Here is a 22,296-nt window from a genome sequence, read left to right on the forward strand (position 1 = left end):
GTACCATATACTATGTACTATGAAGTCATCTAGATTTTAGGAATTATCATTGACTTAACAGATTAAAAATTTGGGGGTCTCTGGAATGTATAACATTTTTTTTCAATGGTTTACTCCCTTATTGTTGGGTAATTATGAAGGATGCATTTTGTCACTGGAGTATGAGAGCCTCAAAAGGTAATTATTTGGGCTCTGGGCTCAATCAGCCTCTCAATAAGGAGGAATGACTGCTCTCTAGCCAAGTCTAAAAACTTGGAAAAGATAGTTCTTTGAAAACAAAAAGAAAAACTTGATAATTATGTCTTCACTTTCACGGTGAGGTTATTTTTTTTACAGCAGTTCTTTCAAGTCCAGTTTCTTATTTCTTATTTTTACTTTGGAAGCATAATGAAGATTCCACAGCTGAATCTGATTTATAAATATGTAATTGTTTTCTTCTTATTTTTTAATAGTTTTAATTCTTATATTCTAGTGCAAAACATATTTTATGTTAAATATTGTACATAATCTCATGTAAAATCCAATAACATTACTTAAAACATAAACATGCATTTTTATCAATCTACATTAAAGAGACTACTTTTTCTCCATTTAATTTTTCTGACACAATTGTCGAAATTAAATTGACCAGAGTCATGAAGTTTACTTATAGACTTCTAGTTTTCTTCCATTGTTGTGTTGTTCAAACTTATTTGTGTATATACTACCTTAATATTCAAATAATTATAATGATTAAGGTAATAGGATATGTCAATGTCAGTAAGATATAATATGTAATGACAGAACTTTTTTACTTAATTTTATGAGACATTAACAGGAACAACTAGTGAAAAAAATTGAAGCAGAACATTTTTAGAAAAAAGAGAAAACAACACTTTTTTTTAACCTTGGATTGAACCAGAGACACTTCACCACTAATCCACATCCTCATACCTTTACATATTTATTTAGAGACAGAACCCCTAAAAGTTCCTTAGAGCCTCACTAAGTTGCTGATGCTATCTTTAAATTTCTTATTTTTCTACCTCTACCTCTTGAGACACTGGGATTTTAGATAAGTGCCACCAAGTTTTGTTAGTTTTTGTATTTTATAAAGATGAAATATTGCTAACTTGCATTATTGAAAATCATTCTCACTTATTAACAGAAGTGTTAATAATCAGATAACTTTAGGATAAATGTGGCCTCTTTAGGTAATAGCTGCAACTGAATTTTTATCTGTATACCACGGATTACTCTTGACAGAGGGGGGGTTTGTGTACCTCACGTTTCTTTTAGAATTGATTTTTATTTAAATTATTATTTGTTTTCTATTCATTTATATTTATTTTTTTACTCTAACTCATATATGGATTTATCTTATGATATTTAAAATAATTCTTGCAATTAAATTTAAAATAGTGCTCTACCAATGCATATATATCATAATCATGGGATGCATTTCCCAATTATGTCTATTTGAAATCCTTTTGTATTGACACAAGTTCCATGTAGCTTAATGTTCTCATATAGAAAGGCACAGATAATAATCTCATCAGGGAATTCTAGTGTATTCTGTGGTATCTTGTTTAAAAGTGCTGTGTTCTTCTACACTCTTTAATGGGTTTTTAAATTTTTATTTTTAGCACTTTTGGGACACAGATGATGTATTTTTTTCTAAAATTTTCATAGAATATTTTAATGCAATGCCTGTGGGATAGATTGTAGCATTTTCATATTTCTCACATGGTAAGAAATTAAGAATATATTGTTGATTACTGATATTTTTTTAAATTGAGACATCAGCCATTACTCAAAATTATTGCAAGTTCTTATTAGAAGGCTCAGAAGAACACTCTTGAGTATATTGTCCCCACTGGTGATGTACACAATATGGATACAGATCCTCCTCTTTTTGGTATGTCTCTGTTCAAAACCTCAGAGAGTAAGCAAATTTGCATTTAGTATGTGGTTTAGTGGAAATCTTTGGGATTTGGAGTCATGCATAGTTGATTCTAAATTCTACCTGGTCTGCTTAATAGCTGTGGATATACAAACACATTTTTTCCTTCAAATAATTGTATAAGCTTCATGTATAAAATAGGGTTGAATGATATAGAGTGCTTAATATAAGCAATTCTTCCTTATTTTCTGCCTTTTTAAAGTATGTATTGTGTTTTTCATCTTCACCTCTTAAAATGCAGAATCTATTTCTAAGTTTATCTAATATTTATTTCTTTTTTTTTCTTTCTTTTTTTATTGGAGTGGGGGGTGGAGTACTGGGAATTAATTTCAGTGACACTTGGCTATTGAGCCACATCCCCAGCCCTATTTTTTATTTTATTATAGACAGGGTCTCACTGAATTTCTTAGTTTCTCAACATTGCTGAGGCTCAGTTTAAAGAATGTTTTTAAGAATTCTCCTGCCACAGTCTCCTGAGACACTTGAATTATGTTCACACACCCACCACTGTTATTTGCATTTTTTTATTTATTGTGGCTCATAGGAACCAGTAAAGATGAAAGTGAATAGTATAGTATCTACACTCATAAGATCCTGATTTGTTTTGATTTTACTTTTCAAATCCTGTTGTGTCCAAAATAACAAGCCTACATTAGTGGAGGAATTATCAAAGCAGAGAATCAAGGTGCTGCTGTGAGGATGATAGCTAACCCCCTGAAGCTCACCAGCCATTAGCTAATTTTTTTTTTACCAGAAAAACCCAGATAAGCCCAGCTTGAATTAATAAAGCAGCCCAATCAAAATCTAATAAGCTTTAGAGTGAATCATTCACCATTTATAATTGGAAACCAAGATTCTGTCACATACTTGGAGAAAATTCTGTGGAAAACAGCAGTTGCCTTATTGGTACTGTTTTCCTTTTTCCCTATGTTAAGTCTGGACCATTATTGAGGTGCTATTAGCTAATGCAGACATGTATACATCAGATTGATGCAAAAACTGTTACAATACCTCATACAAACTGAGGAAACAATATCACAGCCTAGGTAGGCATTAGGTCAAAGGCTAAGTTACAAAATAAGATGTTTGTCTTTAATATATTTAAGTTTTAGAGTCAAGGCTGTGAAAAGATATACCAAAATGAGAAATCCAACTTTTGGAACTCTTTGTTATGCTATCTGACATCTGGAATGGGAATGAGTCTGTGTCCAGCATCAAATAGAAAAAAAATCATTATCTTTTATACCTTTTCTTTTGGTCTTACTTCTCTTTCTGAGGGCAGTGCCACTACTGCTGTTTGGTTTTGTGGAAAAGCATATTAGAAAGTGTATTCTCATATCTCCTGTATGGAATGCAGGCGTCCAGGCACTTTGACTTACCAAGGACAGGGAAGCCATATTCTCAAAATGGAATGTGATCATTATGAATTAAGTTGTGCTAGAGCATTAAAAATGAGGGAGTTGTGAGGATGGAGTTCTAAATACATATATATTCTTTATTACTAACTTTATATTTGTCTCATAATAAGAATACTCTAGATATATTCAGTTTTGTGATTAAAATAAATTTCAACTATGTCTTTTTTTAATAGTATATACTAAAATAGTTAAGTCTACACCTGTGCCTTACATATTATTTGTAGTTGGAGATTACGGGAGTGCTTCTCAGTTGAGAGCTCTAACTGTCTTTTTAGAAATTAGATCAAAAGACTTTAATTAAAAAAAAATATTGCCCATTATATAGTTTTCAGTAATTAACAATATGTATGCATTTAATTTATACATTGATATTATCCTATATAAAAGGCTTAATGTAAATATCCTATTGCCAGGCTAGACTCCATCACTTTTGGATAAACTTGCCTTTTAAAAAAGCTGCTGTCTGTACTCAATTATAATCACCTTTAGAAAATGAAGTAAATGCACACAAAAACATGCCTATCTTGACTCATTCTGGCCTCATTGATTCCTGGAGTTGAAGGCATCTACTGTTATTAGATAGTAGGCTCGGTGGATTCAGACTAGGAGAGACGCAGTTTCCAATCAGGTACTCTTGGATGATAATTGTTTAATCCAACATATGATAAGTACAAAAGCTATGACTTACACTATCTGATCGAGTTTTAATTTCTGGAGCTTGTCATTCTTTCAGATTCATTTCTAGGCTTTCTTCACAGTGTTCAGGAGACTGAGGTTCTGCTTCCACATAGATAATAAAAAATCTATTGGGAAAATGCAAGTCACCTTGAAAGCCAGGCAATAGTTACTGCACAGGGTATTGAGACCGTATCTGTACACTGGAAAGGGAGAAGCACTCTGAAATATTGTGTGGAAATTATCTGGAGAGTAGTTGGATGCCCTGCACCTGGAATAAATCTCCTGAGACACCCTTTACTTAAGTCTTTTTTTTTTTTATTTGATTATTGGCAATACTGCTACATGATAGTGGGCATGCAGTCATTTCTTTTACTTACTCATTTTAACTCTTTGAATTTATATACAGAATTAATTTAACCATGTTATATGTTACTTCTGTTTTAAATAGTTCAAGGAGTTTACATTATTTTCACAAGTGACTTTTTAAAACTTACATTTTCACCAACAGAGTGCAAGGATTTTCTTTTTTTTCATATTCATAGTTTCTTGACTTTTTGGTATTAGATTATTGACAAAACTATTCTCTTTTTTTTTGGGGGGGGTAGGCACTTGAGATTTAACTGAGATGCACATTCCCAGCCTTATTTTGTATTTTATTTAGAGACAGCATCTAACTGAGTTGCTTAGTGCCTCACTTTTTCTGAGTCTTGGCATTGAACTCGAGGCCCTCCTGCCTCAACTCTCCAAGCTGCCAGGGTTACAGGCATGTGCAACTGTTACTGCTGATGAAAGCTACTCTAACAACTGTGTTCAGTATACAATTGTCCACTATTTGACTTTCTTATCAAATATTTCAGGGAAGATTGTGGAGTCCAGTTTGTCAAGTATCCACAGAGAGAGTGTATGGAAACCTTCTCTGGGAATTAACAAATATATGTGCTTTATAACCCCTTATCTGAACTACTGCTTGGGATTTTAGAAGCCCATTTAGTTGCTTGCAAATCAATAGTAAACAAATATTTTGTTATCTAGGGGAGATTTGCCTATGATCAGTAAACTTTATTCCCAGAACTTGAGCATATGGAATGGCTTTTTATTTGGGGTCCTCTGCCTAAGCCTCCTACTTTTCTTTCTCTAGAGTGTTTCCTTATATGTGAGGTAACTAGTTTCTTCTATTAAATGGAAGATGTTGAGATATTTATCAGTCAATAAAGAAAAAATTTTCCTGCTGGCAAAAATTGGCTGTCATGGAATTTTTAGAGGGGCAAGCTGAAGACTGGAGCTCTTTGTGTGCTGAACACCCATAAATGCATAAACTAAGTTATTTGTGATTTAACTTCTCTGTCCCAATCCCAGGGTCTTAAGCCCATGGAAGCCCTTGAAAGAACATAGATAACTATTATTTTTTTCTGTATTCTTAGTGGTATTAATGTGAGGATCCTTCTTCAGCACAAGCAAAATTAAGATCTAAAGCACAGAAAACAGTTTAGTGGTAGGGTTTTATATATATGGTCCCAATCTTCCTCTTCTTGGGGTTTCACTAGCTGGTGGTAATTCTGTTCCAATTACATAGCACATTGCCTAAGGCTGGACTTAGATCCCAGCCTACCCTAGCTTTTTAAGATCATCAAAGGGTAGACATTTTCAAGTTGTACAGTTTATATAAATCTTTCAACTAATTTTTTTACTTTGCCTAAGAGGAACTTGAAATATTATATTTCCATTTAATGTATTCATTAATGGAAAGTGAATCAGGAGGTACTACTTATTTATATTCCCAACATTGCCCTCACTTAATGTATGCCTTTTATTATTGGGCTATTATTGTAATCCTGTGTTTTGCAGATTGTACACAAACTACGCCAGTGAATTCTTCCCCCAAGTTGATCTTTCTTCAGGTTGGCCATGTCAACCATTCACATGTGATGTTGTTTTTGAGGTGTTTAGATTTATGTTGACCTTTCAATTCCTATTAAGTATACATAAAGTTTCACATACATACACATTCATCTATGAATTTTTTTTTTCATTATTGTAAAATAAGTTCTTCTTTAAATTCAGAATTTGGGGGCTGCTGGTTTCATATATAACATATAACATTCCGGATGAATTTTAGAATTTTTTTCTCTAGTCACTTCTCTCATTAAAAGTAAAATATGCTAATATTTTAATGAAGTGATATTGTAGATTTAGGGAAAATTTTGCATCTTGGTAATGATCATTTTTATCATGTGCACAATGATGTGTATGATAAAGTCTTTTATGTCCTTTTGTATATTTTTATTTTCTCAAACTCTACATATTTTTATATATGCATGAATGCAAAATAACACATGTATGTGACATCTACATAAAATTATGTGATGACTCACATATTTTTCAAACTGAATATATTATGATGAAAATGGGTTTTGAAAATCGTTTTTCTCACTGTATTCCCTTTGCCTTTCTAACCCTATTCTTGTTATATCTTTCTCAATGTACATTGCTTTTTCTCCATGTCCTGGATTTCAGCTGTTTGGACCAATACGGCCATATCCATATATGTTACCATGGTTCAGATATGCAGTAATTTTAATAAACATATGCTTCTGCTGGGGAAGAAACATGTATTTTTAACAGCCACTTCTTAAAAGAAATAACAATTTTTACTCTCTTTTTAGTTCCTGAGAATTTACTTGCTCCATGTTTTTACTTATACTATTTAATTTTTGTGCCACAGATATGATTTTAATTGCCATTTTCAAATTTCTAAAGCTATTGAGCTATTTTATATTTATTGAACACTATTTTTTCTTTTAAAAGGTGGCTATTGAAGTCTCTTTCCTTTCTTTTATTGGCACTGAGGATTGAATTCAGAGGCATTTAACCCCTGAACAACATCCTAGATTTTTAAAAATATTTTCTTTTGATACATGTTCTCACTTGACTGCTTAGTCCCTTAATAAACTTCTGAGACTAGGTTTGGACTCACAATCTCTTTCCTGAGTATCTTGAGCTGCTGGGAGTATAAAAATCTGCCACCAATCATAGCTCTTACTTTCTCTATTTTGGAGTCTCTATGTTTGATATTCTTTTTATTTTTATTTTCTATTTTGGTGCCCAGTTTTAAAATCAGGAATTCTTAACTACTGTGCAACATCCCCTAATATTTTTATTTTATTTTTTAAGCTTTAGACAGGGTCTCTAATTTGCTTATGGGCTTGGATGTGTTGCTAAGGCTTGGGATCCTTTTGCCTTAGCTTCTGTTACTCTTTTTTCATATGTGAAGCATACATTTTGTCATATGTGAGGCAATTAGTTTTTTCCCCAATTTTTTACTTCAGTTTGTACCCTTTATGGTGTCATATTGTAAATATGATTTGCATTTAAGTATTTTACTGTTTTGTCATAAAGATATCATTTAGGGGCTGGGGATGTGGCTCAAGTCATAGCGTGCTCACCTGGCATCCACAGGGTGCTGTGGTTGATCCTCAGCACCACATAAAAAAAAATAAAATAAAGATGTTGTGTCCTCCAAAAATTGAAAAATAAATATTAAAAAATTCTCTCTCTCTCTCTCTCTCTCTCTCTCTCTCTCTCTCTCTCTCTCTCTCTCTCAAAAAATAAAGGTGTCATTTAACTTTGAAAATAAAAATAAAACATATATCTGTCTCTTAATGTTATTATTATTCATGATTAAAAAAAAGGTGTGTCATACTACTCAGACACATTCACAGCCATTTCTAAAGTTTATTTTGAGTAAGCATCTCACTAAGATGCTTAAGCTGATCTTAATTTTGCAATATTTCTTTCTTTTTCTTCCAAGTAGCTGGTATTACATTCACCAACTATTATGTACACTGTATAAATTTCTTTCTTGTAAAAACTTTGGCGTAAATCATACTTTTCTTTTATATTAAAGTATATTTTACCAGTGAGTGATTTATTAAGTAATACTAGGAAATGATACAATGGCATTTTTTATGCAGATACTCCATTATTTAAGCAGATTTTTTTGGAAAGTTTATCTTTTTTTTTCTCCTTTATGGTAGTTCTGTTTCTGTTTTATATATTGTCTAAATGGCCAGAGTCTTTTTAAGTATTCGGTCTTTAGTTCCACAGGGCTAATAACTCACCTCATCATGATATCTATATTGATTGCTATAATGTTAAATTCAATAGTCATATGTAGCACAATGTTTTCATTTATGATGGACTTTATGTACTCTAATGGCTAAATTATAACCTAGGTGTGTAGTGGTGTATACCATGTAGAATTATGTAAGTACCCTGCATCATTCACCTTATGGTGCATTTTCTATAATGTATCCACATAATTAAATGAGGCATCATTATACATACCATACATTTTACAAGTATATAATATATAAATATGAAAATTTTCCTTATAAAATTTACCAGAGCTCTTTTAATTTTAGTTGTTTTCTCAATGCAACATTTGGAATTACTGATACTTTCTATGCTATATTCACTGTTAATATTTTCAAGTATCACTCCTTTGTTAGTATTTTCCCTATACTCTCTACATATAAAAATTGCCTTTCTCAAAATATTGAGACTGATATTTAGTGAATGAATTCCTACTTTTATTTTGAATTAATCATTTAATAGTGTAATTTCAGGTACTCTAATTTTTTTTGTCTCGTTTATGCTCTTCCCCACCAAGTTTTATGGAATTAATTTGATTATATTTAACAATGCAAATACTTGATCAGCATCACACTCTACCGATCAATGAATTATTACAAGTGAAACATTACTATGTGACTACTATTTCTATTAAGAAATAGAACATTAATGATGCTACATAGAACAGCTTCATGTTCTCTTGCTTTCACTATACACTCCAGGCACCCCTAGTGGTGACTTCAACTTTTTTGTTTCAACTAGTTATTTTAAAGTATTATTCTTTAAACAAACAAACAATCAAAAACAATTGGGACCATTTATTTATTTCATCAATTGTACAAGAAATGAGTAAAATATGTATCTCATTGTGTAGCAAACAAAATCTTACACCAATTATGCCTGAAGCTTTTTTTTTTGGACCAAATAGTGTCACCCGCTGTTGACCAGTGACGAGTCCTTGCTTCCCCGATGTTGAAGAATAACACCAAAGAAGCACGCTGAGGCAAGATCAGTGTAGAAATTAGAAGTTTATTAAAGGACAGCAGAAAAGACTTCTCCCAGAGGAAGAAGGGGACCCAAGAGGTGGAATCCATGGAAGTGTGGTTGTTTCCCCTTTTTATAGTTTTGGTGAAAGAATGTAGGTTGAAAGGCCTGAGGGGTGGGACACAGGTGGGCCTAATTACCACTTCTCTGGGATGGGCTATCTCCAAATCTGTTTGGGGCTATTCATTAATACTTCTTCCAGGTAGACTTTGGCCTAGGGCCTTTTAGGTACTTCATTAACATTCCATGAATTGTCCTGTGTTTTCCTGGAGTCATTCCCAGCATGGCCTCCATTTTAGATTTCACTCGATATTAGACCCGATTTACCTAACTACACTGACTACCTAACTTTAAATATGGCTTTATTCCCTGCTCTAATTTGGGAACTCCTTACTGCTGTAAGGAAAGTGGGTGAAGAAGATCTTTCTGGCTTCTTCAGGCTGAAAAGAGACATTGTGTGGGGCAAGCAGTTTGGAGTCCCCCTTTAAAAATTGGGTCTATCGAGTGGTCCATGATAGGCTGGAGGGCCATTTGAGTGATGGGTGGTCTATAAGAGAAACAAGAATTTATTAGTACTGGAACCATATTGATGTAGCAATAAATCCCATAGCACAGGAATATGCCAATGAGTATGATGGCAAAGACGAAGACTAACAATGTTTACCACCAGGAAGTACCAAGAACCAAGAGCTAAGATATTGTTTCCATGATAAAGTTGCTGAGGACATGGCTTCTATCTGAGCATGTAAATTTTTAAGGATATTTGTCACATTACCAGAAATGTCAGGGATGTAAACACAACATTTAACTTCTAGGGTTATAGTTGTCCGTCCCTTAAGATATAGTTTAATAATTTAATATCATCTGATCTTGCAAAATTCTTTTACTAGTATGACCTGTGTGTAATAAAGAAATCTTTAATTCTGTTACTTAGGGCTGGATAACCATACTAGCAAACATTAAGCCTACCTGTGTAGGTTAGAAATAAATGCGTTAAACTAAAAACTACTCTGGCAGTTCCTTTTGATAGTTATCAGGCATTCCTGTCTGAGATGATAGTTATCAGGCATTCCTGTCTGAGATGATAGTTATCAGGCATTTCTGTCTGAGAATCTCTTTTGTAGCCTCCAGTTTACTTATTTTTTGGAAGTTACATTTAACTATTATTATTATTAAAATGTCCAGGAATAGCTGTGTTTTGGCTTTGACTGTCTTTGCTAAGTGTTTAAGATGAAGCAAGTCAAACTGACTTTGTTTCTATCTATAGTTAACAGTCAGCGGAGTTACCCTAGGAGTCCTCAGGAACTTCACAGCAGCTTCTCAGTTCTGCTAGTGCCATTTGCGCTAGGATGGGTCCAGGCCTTGCTTGACCCAGGAGTCATAAAAAAGAAGGGTAGCTCAAAATATCAGCAATAGAGCATGAAGAGTTCAGTTATGAGAGGTTACCTGAGTATAAGGGTGGTGGGATGGTTTGAGGAAAAAGAAAAAAAAAAGATTAGGTATGAGTTACTGAAGACAATCTGAGGGAGCTCAGACGGAACAGGTTCAGAAGTAGAGGACCAGTAGATTTAAGTTGGATGAGCAGTGCCTGGAGAGGGATAAATTCAAAGTCTTGAAAGAAAATGAGAGTGACATTTCTGGTAAAGCTCTAAGAGCAGGAAGCCAGGTGTGTGGCATACTTGTTTTATTACAGCATTCTGTTTTTCAGAAATGTCCAAATATGAGGCCACTGGGGTATGTATCCTGCTGCCACATATTTCCTGTCTTCTTCCCCATGGGATCAACCTCTTTTCTCATCTAATACACAGTTAGCAATTTCTCCATCCTCCTTAGATCCATTCTTTTAGTCCTTCACCATTTTTTCTTCTTGTTGCAATTTGCTTTTTCTTTCATGTGTGTCCACATTCAGATCCTTAATTCTCAAGGATGCCACATTCCTTATGCTTTAATCTGACATTGTTGTGGGACAGGGCATGGGCTCATGGGAATCTTGGTAACCAGAGCCCTGACTTAGAGAAACTAGACAGTGAAAGATGGCGGCAGAAGCAGTGTATTTTCATGATTAAAACAGGAGTGTCAGTTACCAGTTGGAAAATTCAGAATATTTGGTGCCAAGGGTAGAACTGATGACTCATTGAGGTATACCTAAGTAGGCAGTACCAAATCAATTTTCCACAAGGCTTATAATTTCAGTCATTTTTTTGGCCTTTCTATTTCATGTTCTCCTTCCTGATTGATATGCAATAGTGAATTTGCTTTTTAGTAAACTTGTCTCAATAGTCATGATTTATACTCCTTTTTGTAAATTTACATAATGGTTTAATATTTCCTCTTTAATTAAGTGAATTAGAAATAGTTTAATCATAACATTCTCTTTTGGTATGCCTTCTTTTTCTCAAAAATATAAACCACTTTTATTCTGTCATATCAACTTTTTGCTACATATGTACTTTGCAAGTATTTTCTCTCACTTTATATTTTAGCTTGGATACCTGAGTGTTCCTCATCTACAATATTAAAACTTGGCCTTCTCATACAGAAATCCATGAAAATAAACAGGAAAGGGTCTTAAAAATTGAGTAATATAAGTCACTGATATAGTTTCTTTTTCCCAGTATTCAAATAAGTACCATGCACATTCATTGTAAGAGGATGACCAAGGACAGGCAGAAAGTATAAATAGAGTATTAGTTGGAATAATCCAAAGCTCCATGTAATTAAGAGGGTTTTCAGGGTTTCAAGAAAAAATAAATTAGACTTCCACTCTGTACACAGCTCTGTCTTCTGCTCTGCATCTGGAGACAGTGTATGATGTCACATTTTATCTGTCATAGTCACTTTTGTGCATAATTAACCTGTCTTGCTACATTCTCCTGGATCAGTGTCCCCTCTCTTTCTTCATCCACTGTGCATGAAATTTTATTTTTTTTGTGATTCTGTCTAATACTCTGTGCAAGAATAAAAATAAGCTCAATGGAGGATCTAACTTCTATGTTGCTGTAGTTCTCAGATTCTATGAGGCTTCAATGTTGTAACTTGTTATCACAGCATCATTTTCTCTCTCTCTCTCTCTCTCTCTCTCTCTCTCTCTCTCTCTCTCTGTGTGTGTGTGTGTGTGTGTGTGTGTGTGTGTATGTGTGTGTATAGTCTCTCTTTATTCTTTTGAAGGCTGTATCACTACTAGGAGAAGGGAAACATTTGTAACCACAGAAAAAATACCGATAGCCATTTAAAGCTGAAATGATATTCTTCCAGAGTTTCTGAAGGAGTGTGTCTTTTCTAATATTTATTATTAATCCTCTGTCCTGATAATAAAAACATCCATAACTATAAATGAATATGTTTTTATTATTTTAAGCTGTTATATTTGTGATTATTTTCTTTAGTTGCAATAGGAATCTATGGATTTTTTTGCAAGTTTAATTGACAATGTAACCAAAGTGAATCCTCCTAAAGTGGTAGGTGTCAAATATAAATACTGGTTTTCCAGGTTGTTTGTATATATTTGCAAGCTTAATTGAAAGCTGCCTAGCATATTTTCAGAAACAGAATGAGCTTGGTAAGGCAAATTTTTCAGTATTTCATTTATTTATTTATTTATTTATTTATTTAATATCTTACCTGCTGCTTACTGCAGATGTGACTCTATCTTTTATATAACTTCTCATTTATAAAATATTTTGTTCTGAAATACTTTTTAATAAATTTTATTTTTTGCAGTGTTCAAAAGTGTAGGGCTGATTCTGACAAACTTCCTGAAAATATGTTTTTATTTTTAAAAATTGGAGGAATTATTTATTGCTTCTGTCATCTACTTAATTGAGAATAGAAAATTTACTACTGGTTAATGTTTCTTTCACTTCTTTCATTGAGTGGATGTATTTGTGTCTCTTTCGTGGTCTTTTTTTTTTTTTTTGGTTTGTTTCTGAATTGTAGATTTTTGAGATTCAAACCAACATTTTTAATATGGTAAAAATAAGGTATATACCAAGTAGTTTACTTGTGTCTCTTGCTATTTAATTTTGTTGTTTTTCCCTAATGAGTTATAACAGACCTAAAAAAAAAGTCAACAAAGCATATGCACTTGGGCTTCTGATTAATGTGGTGAATTTCTGGCTGAATGTTATCTAAAGTGTGCTGTCATTGTGTACATAAAAATTTGAGAGTGAAGACTTAAATTCAGAATGGTCACATAGAACTGTTTTTCTTCTCTAATGTGTCTTAGAGTTTTTACCAGGGGTATTAAAGGATCTCTATACTCCTTATTGTGTAGTGTTCAGTGACTTTGAAACTGTTTCTGAATTCACTTTCCTGAAACTTTAAAAAGCTGAGAAAAAGTGTCTTGTAAAACATAAAAAAATCAGTATAAAAGAATAGTATATTCTGTTGTTTAAATGGTATCTCAACCTATAAATAATTATATTAAAAATCTATACTTAGAAATATATGCACATAGGAAAGAAAATTTAACAAAAACTATTAATAATACCTATCAATATTGCAGCCAAAATGTCACTAATAACATTTTATAATTTCTCAGTATTATCTATTGAATTCTGTATGTGCTGTATTATTTTCAAAATTTTACCACACTGCCTAAATTTTGTAATATATTAGAAATCTTCTTTTTGTGGTACCACTGATTGAACCTAGGTACACTTAAGCACTGAGACAAATCTGTGCTCCCATGCCCTTTTTATATGTTTATTAGAGACAGTGTTTTGCTGAGTGGTTTAGAGCCTTGCTAAGTAGCAGAAGCACTATTTGTCCTTGTGATCATCCTGCCTCATGCTCCCAAGTCACTGGAATTATAGGTGTGAACCGCCATGGCTAACAGATATTAGCAACGTTAAGGTTGACACTTGTTTCTCTTTGTTTTATAATAATCTATGGTTATTTTGTACAAAAATTATTCAGTGTATTTTGAGATGTATAATGTGTACATAAACATTTATAGTACTTGCACAAAGGGTACAAGAAAATAAACAGTCTGTGGTAAGGTTTTTGTATTTAGTAAACTCATAATATTGGCTCTAATTAAATTGAAATGATAAGATGGAAATTATAATTTTCTTAGCAACCAGTAAAAATAAAATATATTCTCATTGAAATACTAGGAAAGAATAAGCTGAGTGGAATAATTATTTGTTTAAAATTATTGATGGCCCCATTCATCCTAATTGTCCAAAATAAGAAATAACTCAAATATTCTTGAATGTTGAAATGAACAATTTGTAGTGCATCCATAAAATACAAAAGCAGTCATCAATATAAAGAAACACTTTACTGATGCACACATGCTTATTGTCTCTTACAGCAGCTGTATTTAAATTATATTGCATTATGCCAGGCAAAATAAAATTATAGATTTTTAATACATTACAGTATCATCCTTTTGGGAAAAACAAAGATGCATGTAAAAGAAAATGGGTTTTTTTGTTTTTTTGGGGGGGTTGGGGGCAATGATGTAAATACTCTGTGCTTAAAAGCAGTGAAGTTTTTAACATTCCAATTTTTTTAAACTGTATAATGTATTTCTATGACATTCAAGACATATACATATGACATCACCAAAAAATAAATATACAAGGAGGATGGCTGGCCTATGTTGTGAAATGGGTAGAAGCATAGAAAAAATAAAAATGGCATATAATACACAGGTATTCAATCTGGGTAACTGGTAAAATATTTACTTTTTTAAGGTATATTTTACATTTATGTAGTAAAACATTCCCATGCTAGTTATTAAGAACCTTTTTGCTCTTTGAAATAGTAGATGAAAAAACTGATTTAGACTGTCCTGAGCAAGGCTGATTCAAAATGTGTTTACTTTTGAATAACTTCTGAATCTTTATATAAATGCTTCATGTGGTTTTATATGTACATCATACTTTCATAAAAAATTTAAAAGTTATATTTGTGAAATAATTATGTTTCTCAGAATACTAGTAAAAATGTATGATTTGGTATAAATCTCAAATTGGTTTTCTTTCTATTTTAATATTTTATCATTCTCAAGCATTTATCTATGTTCTAACACTTGGACATAACTTTATTTATTTATTTAATTCAGCAACCATTTGGTAAACATTATTTTTTATTCACTTTTTTCCCTCAGTACAGTGGATGGAAGTAGGTATCACTAAATAATCACTAAATACACACACACACACACACACACACACACACACACACACACACCAGTGGAGATATGTGTGTGTGTGTGTCTATATATATATATATATATATTATTCACTGGAAAATATTCACTTTGTGAATATAATTTTTTTTCTTTGAAATGACACCATACTATGTTACGAATTCTGTCATTGAACTTGCAATCCAAAAGCATAAGGCACATTCATTGCTAGGATTATTGACATGCAGCACAATACATGGTTTAACACAATTTTTAATAATTTTCTTCAATTAAATTATTTGATAAAATGATGTGGTTCATAATCAAGGCACTTAAAACTGTGTCTGGTGTATTCCCAGTAATTTTTAACTGAGTTGAATAGGCAAAATGGATATCAATGATCAGTGTATGCAAAGGATATCAATAATATAATACAGGTACTCTGGTTTGAATAATTGCCCAATAATAGTTCATATATTTAAGGTTTATTTTCAAGGGTGTTTTATTTAGTGACAACTTTGCAAAAATAAAACATATTTGGAATTGTTTAGTTTATTGTAGACTATGTACTTGAAAGAAATTGTTGACACCTGGTGCTTCTGTTTGTCAAGGGCTTCTGCCATAATGTGCTCACTCACCTCAAACATGATGGTATAACACCAAGCATTTATCAAAAATAATCTCCAGAACTTTGATTTAAATATGACATTTTTTATTTGTTAGTTGATTATCACAAATATATTTCATAGCTAAAAAAATTGCACAAACAAAAAATAGAAATTAGGTGGCCAATGTCATGAGCACATATCTTATATGTCTTTGCAACTCATTCATCAAAAGATGTTAATTTAAAGTAGTAGTTTTTTGTTTTTACTGCACATGGTAATTTATTTCATATCTTTCACAGACACACATTCCTGGGTTTTTCTCCAGGGATATGGATTACATTGTTTTAATGCAATATTGATTTATTTTTTATTTTTGGAAATTAAGGAGCCCTTCAGGTGACTGTACACTTTAGCCAGAACTAGGAACCATTGGTTCATAGTTGAAAACACATTAGCTCTGTGTGGTTTCTTTGTGTGTTGTGTGGAGTTGTCCACTTCAGCCTTTCATGTGGGGGTATATAGAGAATAGATTTTCCATGTTGAAAAAAAAAATCAAAGAATGTTTTTTTAATATAACTTCAGGTGTTTAGTCAAACTCTTTGTGGAGGAAATATTTTTTCAGTAGACCTATCTTGTTCTCTTGCTTTCATATTAAGAAACTCTTTTATAAAAATTATGTCTAAGGTTATTCTAGGTTAAAAATCATAAGTAGACTATGAACACCAAAAAAGAGAATAAACTAAGTTGAAGATACATTGTGTGTTATGCACATTTTTACTATTATCTCATGATAAAAAATAAAAATGAATCATTTAGCTTTATGTTCAAAACAGTCCAAATTGATTTACCCAAATTATTCCCATTAAACACACACACACACACACACAAACACACACACACACACAAACTTGAATGTTTTTAAAAGTGTTTAAATAGGAGTATCTGAATCAGCATATTTAAAATAGTGAGGATCTTGTAATTCATAGTGGGAAAGGGGCTCTTCTATGGCAGAACATAAAAATTGAAGGTAATATCTTCAACCACTTATTTCCTTAAATGGCATATATAGTATCGCATTTTCCTCTGTCATTTTTTTTAGATTCTATGCAAGGTTTCAATTATCAGTTTCCAGATTTATATAATTTATAACAAGCTGGTATACATAAGTGTGTTCTCTTTTTATCAGTATAAGTAACTTGAGTGAGTTGATGTAGAGACCCCTAATTTATAAAAAATGAATTATAAATATAAATATTGTTCTATTCTGGGGCTTAAAACTGTCACCTCAGTTAGTAAAATTTGATAGTAGTGAACACCAAACTTGTGGGATCTATACTGAATGGTATCAGAACTGAATTATTGGACTACTAGTTGTTCAAATATTGGTTGTTATGCAAGTTTGCACATTTGGTATCAAAGGTGGTTGCAGAGTCAGGACTGGTGGCACAAACCTGTAATCATTGTGATGTGGAAAAATGAGGTAGGAAGAAAGTAAATATGATTAAAGACTCAGTAATTCAGAGACCCTAAGCAACATTGTAAGCCCATTTATCACAATAAAAAAAATCAAAACTTCTTGAAATGCATTTCAGGGGTAGAGTGCCCCTGGATTAAATCTCTAAATTAAAAAAAAATAATAATGCTGAATCAGAAGAAAGACACCACAGATCAGAATGTTAAGCTAACTTCATGTATGTGTTTGTTCACTAGTGATAACTGAGACCCTGGTAAAAGGAGTATTTCCAAACTGTCAGAGAGGCATTTAGGGTGCAAGAGCTTTTCAGAATTTTTTTTCTTAACTGCTTAGTATTCTTTCAATTTCTACTTTGAAATGAGCCAAGTGAGGATACAGTTTCACAGTGAGAGTGGTTTTACTAATCTGGGAATGTTAAACCTAATATGTCAGTTTCCTTATTAACTGAGAGATTAATAGTCTATTCACTTAATTTGCTTTTTTTTATTTTTATTTTTTGTTATAACTTTGTGCCATGTGATTCAAGTTGACCCAAGTACCTAAGTGTTTTGTAATAGTTTGATAGTTAAAAATTTTATTCTTTTGTTTTAGAAGTGAGTTGTGATGTTGTAAAAGTAATTTTTAAAATACAGTATAGATTTATGGTATATTTAAATAATGAGAAGATAGACAACTTTGGAGATTGAAGATAGACAACTTTCAATAATCCACATAATCCATAATTATGTGGATTATTGAAAGTTTTGGTGTGTCTTTAGTGATCTCTTATGTCTTCTACACACTAAGGTGACCACTGTCATATGAGTATAGTTATTACTTACAGTTTTGCTATGCATATCTCAAGTATCATTGATTTGTTTGGTGGTTCTTCTTTTGAATATTCATTAACTAATTGCAACTATTATTTATCCTTTGGAATTTTGTTGGATTTTTTCCCACTTTTTTTGCTTCAGTGTTTTGCTTTACATGTGCTGCTGGCTGGATTTCATTATACCAAAATTATCCACCAATTTTACTGCTTAAAATGAATTATTGGGGCTGGGGATATAGCTCAGTTGGTAGAGTGCTTGCCTTTCATGCAAAACGCCTTGGTTTCAGTCCCGGGCACCACAAAAAAAATGTATCTTATTGAATGGTTGATATCACTACCATATGTGAAAGCCACCTTTTTTAACTCTCATTAATATTTGTATGAAATTAAGTACTATGTTATTAATCATATGGTTTATGTAATATGTATTCATTTTTATTTCAGGAACCATTGACATTAAGAGATGTGGTCATTGAATTTTCAGAAGAGGAATGGAAATTCCTGGACCCCTCCCAGCAGACTTTATATGGAGATGTGATGTTAGAGATCTGTAAAAACCTACTCTTTATTGGTGAGCCTAAATTTCATTCAGGATTTTTAATTAAAAAACAATATTTATTTTTTTAACTTTATAGAGTATCTTATGGTAGCGTCTATTCTGCATTAATAAGTTTGTTTCTTGTTTTTAGTACAAAGATTGGGTATTTGTTTATGTAGAAAAAAATGTTAAAGATTTTTTTTCTTTTTAGGTGTAACTTATCTTTTCTAAGTACTGATTACAATGTAGAGAATGAAAATGGTTTCTAAGTATTTTAGTGTTTTTGTCTAGGAAAAAACATATTTGAGAAAATAATTTTGTAAACTCTTATTGGATATTTTCTCTTTCTTTTTTTCCTAATGAGTGTAACATTAAAAGATGTCTTTAGTTACCAAGAAAATAACAAAATGTGACATATTCCATCAAAAAAAAAGTATTGATGTCTCTATGTAATCCTTGGTCACCACTTGGTTTCCAATGAAATAACCTTGGGATTTGAAGAGAAAAGTGACAGTAGACATATGAAATTGGGTAGAAGTCAATGAAGCAAAGAATAGAGATAAGAGGTGCAAAATTAAAGAGGAATTCACATTTAAAAATGTTAATTAATAAGCTAAAATCTGACAGAAAATATTTTTTCAAACCTAGGTTTGTTTCAGTTCCAATCATTAAAGAGCATTTCATACTCTCTGTTTACCATGCATATCAATTATTTAAGCTCCTTCCTGTTCTTCACTGATCTCCCTACATTTCAGTTAACAAAATATTGTAGGAAAATCAAAAGAAGAAGGGCTGGGGATGTGGCCCAAGTGGTAGCTCAGTTTCCTGGCAGGCATGCAGCCTGGGTTTGATTTTCAGCAACATATACAAACAAAGATGTGGTGTCCACTGAAAAAAATAAATATTAAAATTCATTCTCTCTCTCTCTCTCTCTCTCTCTCTCTCTCTCTCTCTCTCTCTCTCTCCCCCCACTCTCTCCCCCACTCTCTCTCTCACTCTCTCTCCCCCACTCTCTCTTTTTTTAAAAAAAAGAAAATCAAAAGAAGACACAGATAAGTGACAGGAAATGTGGCATAGTGACAAAGAGGCCAAACTGCCAAGCTTTATTTATATCAACAGGTTAATTTAGGTCATTGGCATTACTAGTATACACTGTTCACTTTATTACTAGGCAGATTACAAACTTAGCAACATTATGCAGCTTATATATCAGTTAAATACTAAGTTGCAATGTGCAGTGTTAGGAGTTTTGTGTAGCTCTCAAGAAAGTCCATTGTATAAACTTACTGTTTTATGGACAGATTTAGACTCAGTGAACCATTGTGCTTGTCTAAAAAGAGAGTTTCTTTATTCCAAGGAGTTGTGTGCCAGAGATTATGTTTCAGGCTGATAATACTCTAGTGCAGAGCCTTTTCAAGCAGGGCACTGCCATAGCAGCTTTACATTGCACATGTATTTAATTCCTTGACTAGTTCCTAGGGAAAATTGCAGGGCATTCTAAGGCGGGGAAACAAACTCTTGTCCCCCCTACAAATTATTCCACAATGACTGTGAGGATATGCATAACCTGGCATTTATTTGCATTTGGAGGCTCCCTAGAAAATCTGCTCATTTCCAAATATCTCTAGGCAAACCATTGTAAGGTATTAATATTACAGGAGAGTTTCTTTAATATAATTTAAATATTTATTCATTCAAATTTTTCTCATCAGAACTTTATATGAATGCTTATATTGAATATTCTGTAAAGTTTTTTCACCATGTAATGAATAGCAGTATTTCACAATACCTACACCTAGTGGAAATGTAAGTATAGCTGATCAATGTGGTTTAAAGAAGAATTTTTAGGGCTGGGGCTGTAGTTTAGTGGCAGAGGACTTGCCTCACACATGTGAGGTATTGTGTTTTATCTTTAGCACTACCTAAAAATAAATGGATAAAATAAATGCATTCTATCCATCTATCGCTACAAAAATTAAAAGAAAGTTTTCTATTGTAATACAATTATTCATAATATTGTAGGTAACATTTCTCTAATTCTTGTGTCTTTTTTGACTCTCATTCTTTAGAGACCTTCAGTGTTGTTCATTATATTTTCTCACATTAGTGATACTGTTTTTGTTTTCATATCTATATGTAATAATTGAATAGAAATTATCATGACGTCACTTTAGGACAACATTAGGTAAAATTAAACTGCATGTGACCCATATGCCAATATTCAATCAAGTTTTCTATGCTTTTACTTACAAGTAAAAATATTACCCCTGTTTTATATATGATTGTATATTGCCTTGATTATTTACTCTGCTTTTGTGCTTAATCATGTAATATATCTAAAGTTTGTTTTATATATATATATATATATATATACACACACACACACACACACACACACACACACACACACACACACATACAAATACAGCTGATTGAACACAGAGGTTCTTGTAATATTGAGCTACATCATCACCCCCTTTTGACTTTTAGTTTGAAATAGACTCTTGCTAAGTGGCAAAAGGTTGGAATTATATTTCCATGTTTCAGCCTTCCAAGTAGCTAGAATTAATGGCATATTCATCATCTCTACATATATAAATCTTTTCTTTTGTCTAGGAGTAAGACATTAGCTTTTTAAATGTACCATAAAGATGCTTACAATTCTTTTATCTTTTATATATTTGTCAAATATGTAATTGTGGTCAAAAGTGTATATCTTTGCTGAACTTATGATCTTATATATTTTAAATTTACTGGTTAGTTCTGTTCATTTAAATTTTTTTGTAACATTTTTTTCTAAAAAATTTTTATCACATTTTTTCTTCAAACAAGTTCTCCTTTTTCTTACTTTTTCATCCCTAATGCCATTCTTTTTGGTCTTTATATTTGGCTACAGTAGATATCTCTCAGAAGTAGAATTACCTGGTATTTTTTTGGTGTGGGGGTGTGAATTACTATTTTACTTAATATACTCTCCTGAATGTTGATCATTGTAGATATTATATAATTTATTATCTTTGAAAAGATTTCTAACTTTTTCATTTCAAATTGCCTTCATGTAGTCATTTGAAATGATATTTGATTTGCTTGCCACATTGGTCTCTTTTGAATGTTATTTAATGAGAATAGGTCTGTAAATATATTTTGATTTGACCATCAACTTGAGGGCTACTTGATATACTTTCAATTTTATTACCCATGGCTTTCTCATTTAACCTCATTCCAGTGAATATTGTAGCTTTTATTATTTTATATCAGGAATTATTTTTTAAATATTTTAGTATGTATACTTATTGATGTACCAAGAATATTCTAAAGAATTGTTCAAATAACTTATTTTGTTTACACAAAAATAATATTGATTGTTTGGTATTACATAGTCTTCTTAGATTTTGGGGGGTGCTACTGGCATTTTTTTTAAGAACAGGTGGTTAACCACTGAGCCACATCAACAGCTCTTTTTGGGGAAGGGTACTGGGGATTGACCTCAGGGGCACTTGTCCACTGAGCTAC

The 22,296-nt window shown here is 32.2% G+C and overlaps 1 protein-coding gene across 1 annotated transcript in view; it reads left to right on the top strand.

Annotated features, from left to right (window-relative positions):
- Positions 1-22,296, top strand: part of LOC144371222 (uncharacterized) — a 43,706-nt gene that overhangs the window by 14,203 nt on the left and 7,207 nt on the right. The window contains 1 exon segment of the mRNA XM_078033642.1: positions 18,690-18,784. Within this exon segment, the coding sequence (XP_077889768.1) occupies positions 18,690-18,784 (95 nt within the window).

The sequence above is a fragment of the Ictidomys tridecemlineatus genome, chromosome 16 (assembly GCF_052094955.1).
Source record: "Ictidomys tridecemlineatus isolate mIctTri1 chromosome 16, mIctTri1.hap1, whole genome shotgun sequence".
In the NCBI taxonomy this organism is placed as follows: domain Eukaryota; kingdom Metazoa; phylum Chordata; class Mammalia; order Rodentia; family Sciuridae; genus Ictidomys; species Ictidomys tridecemlineatus.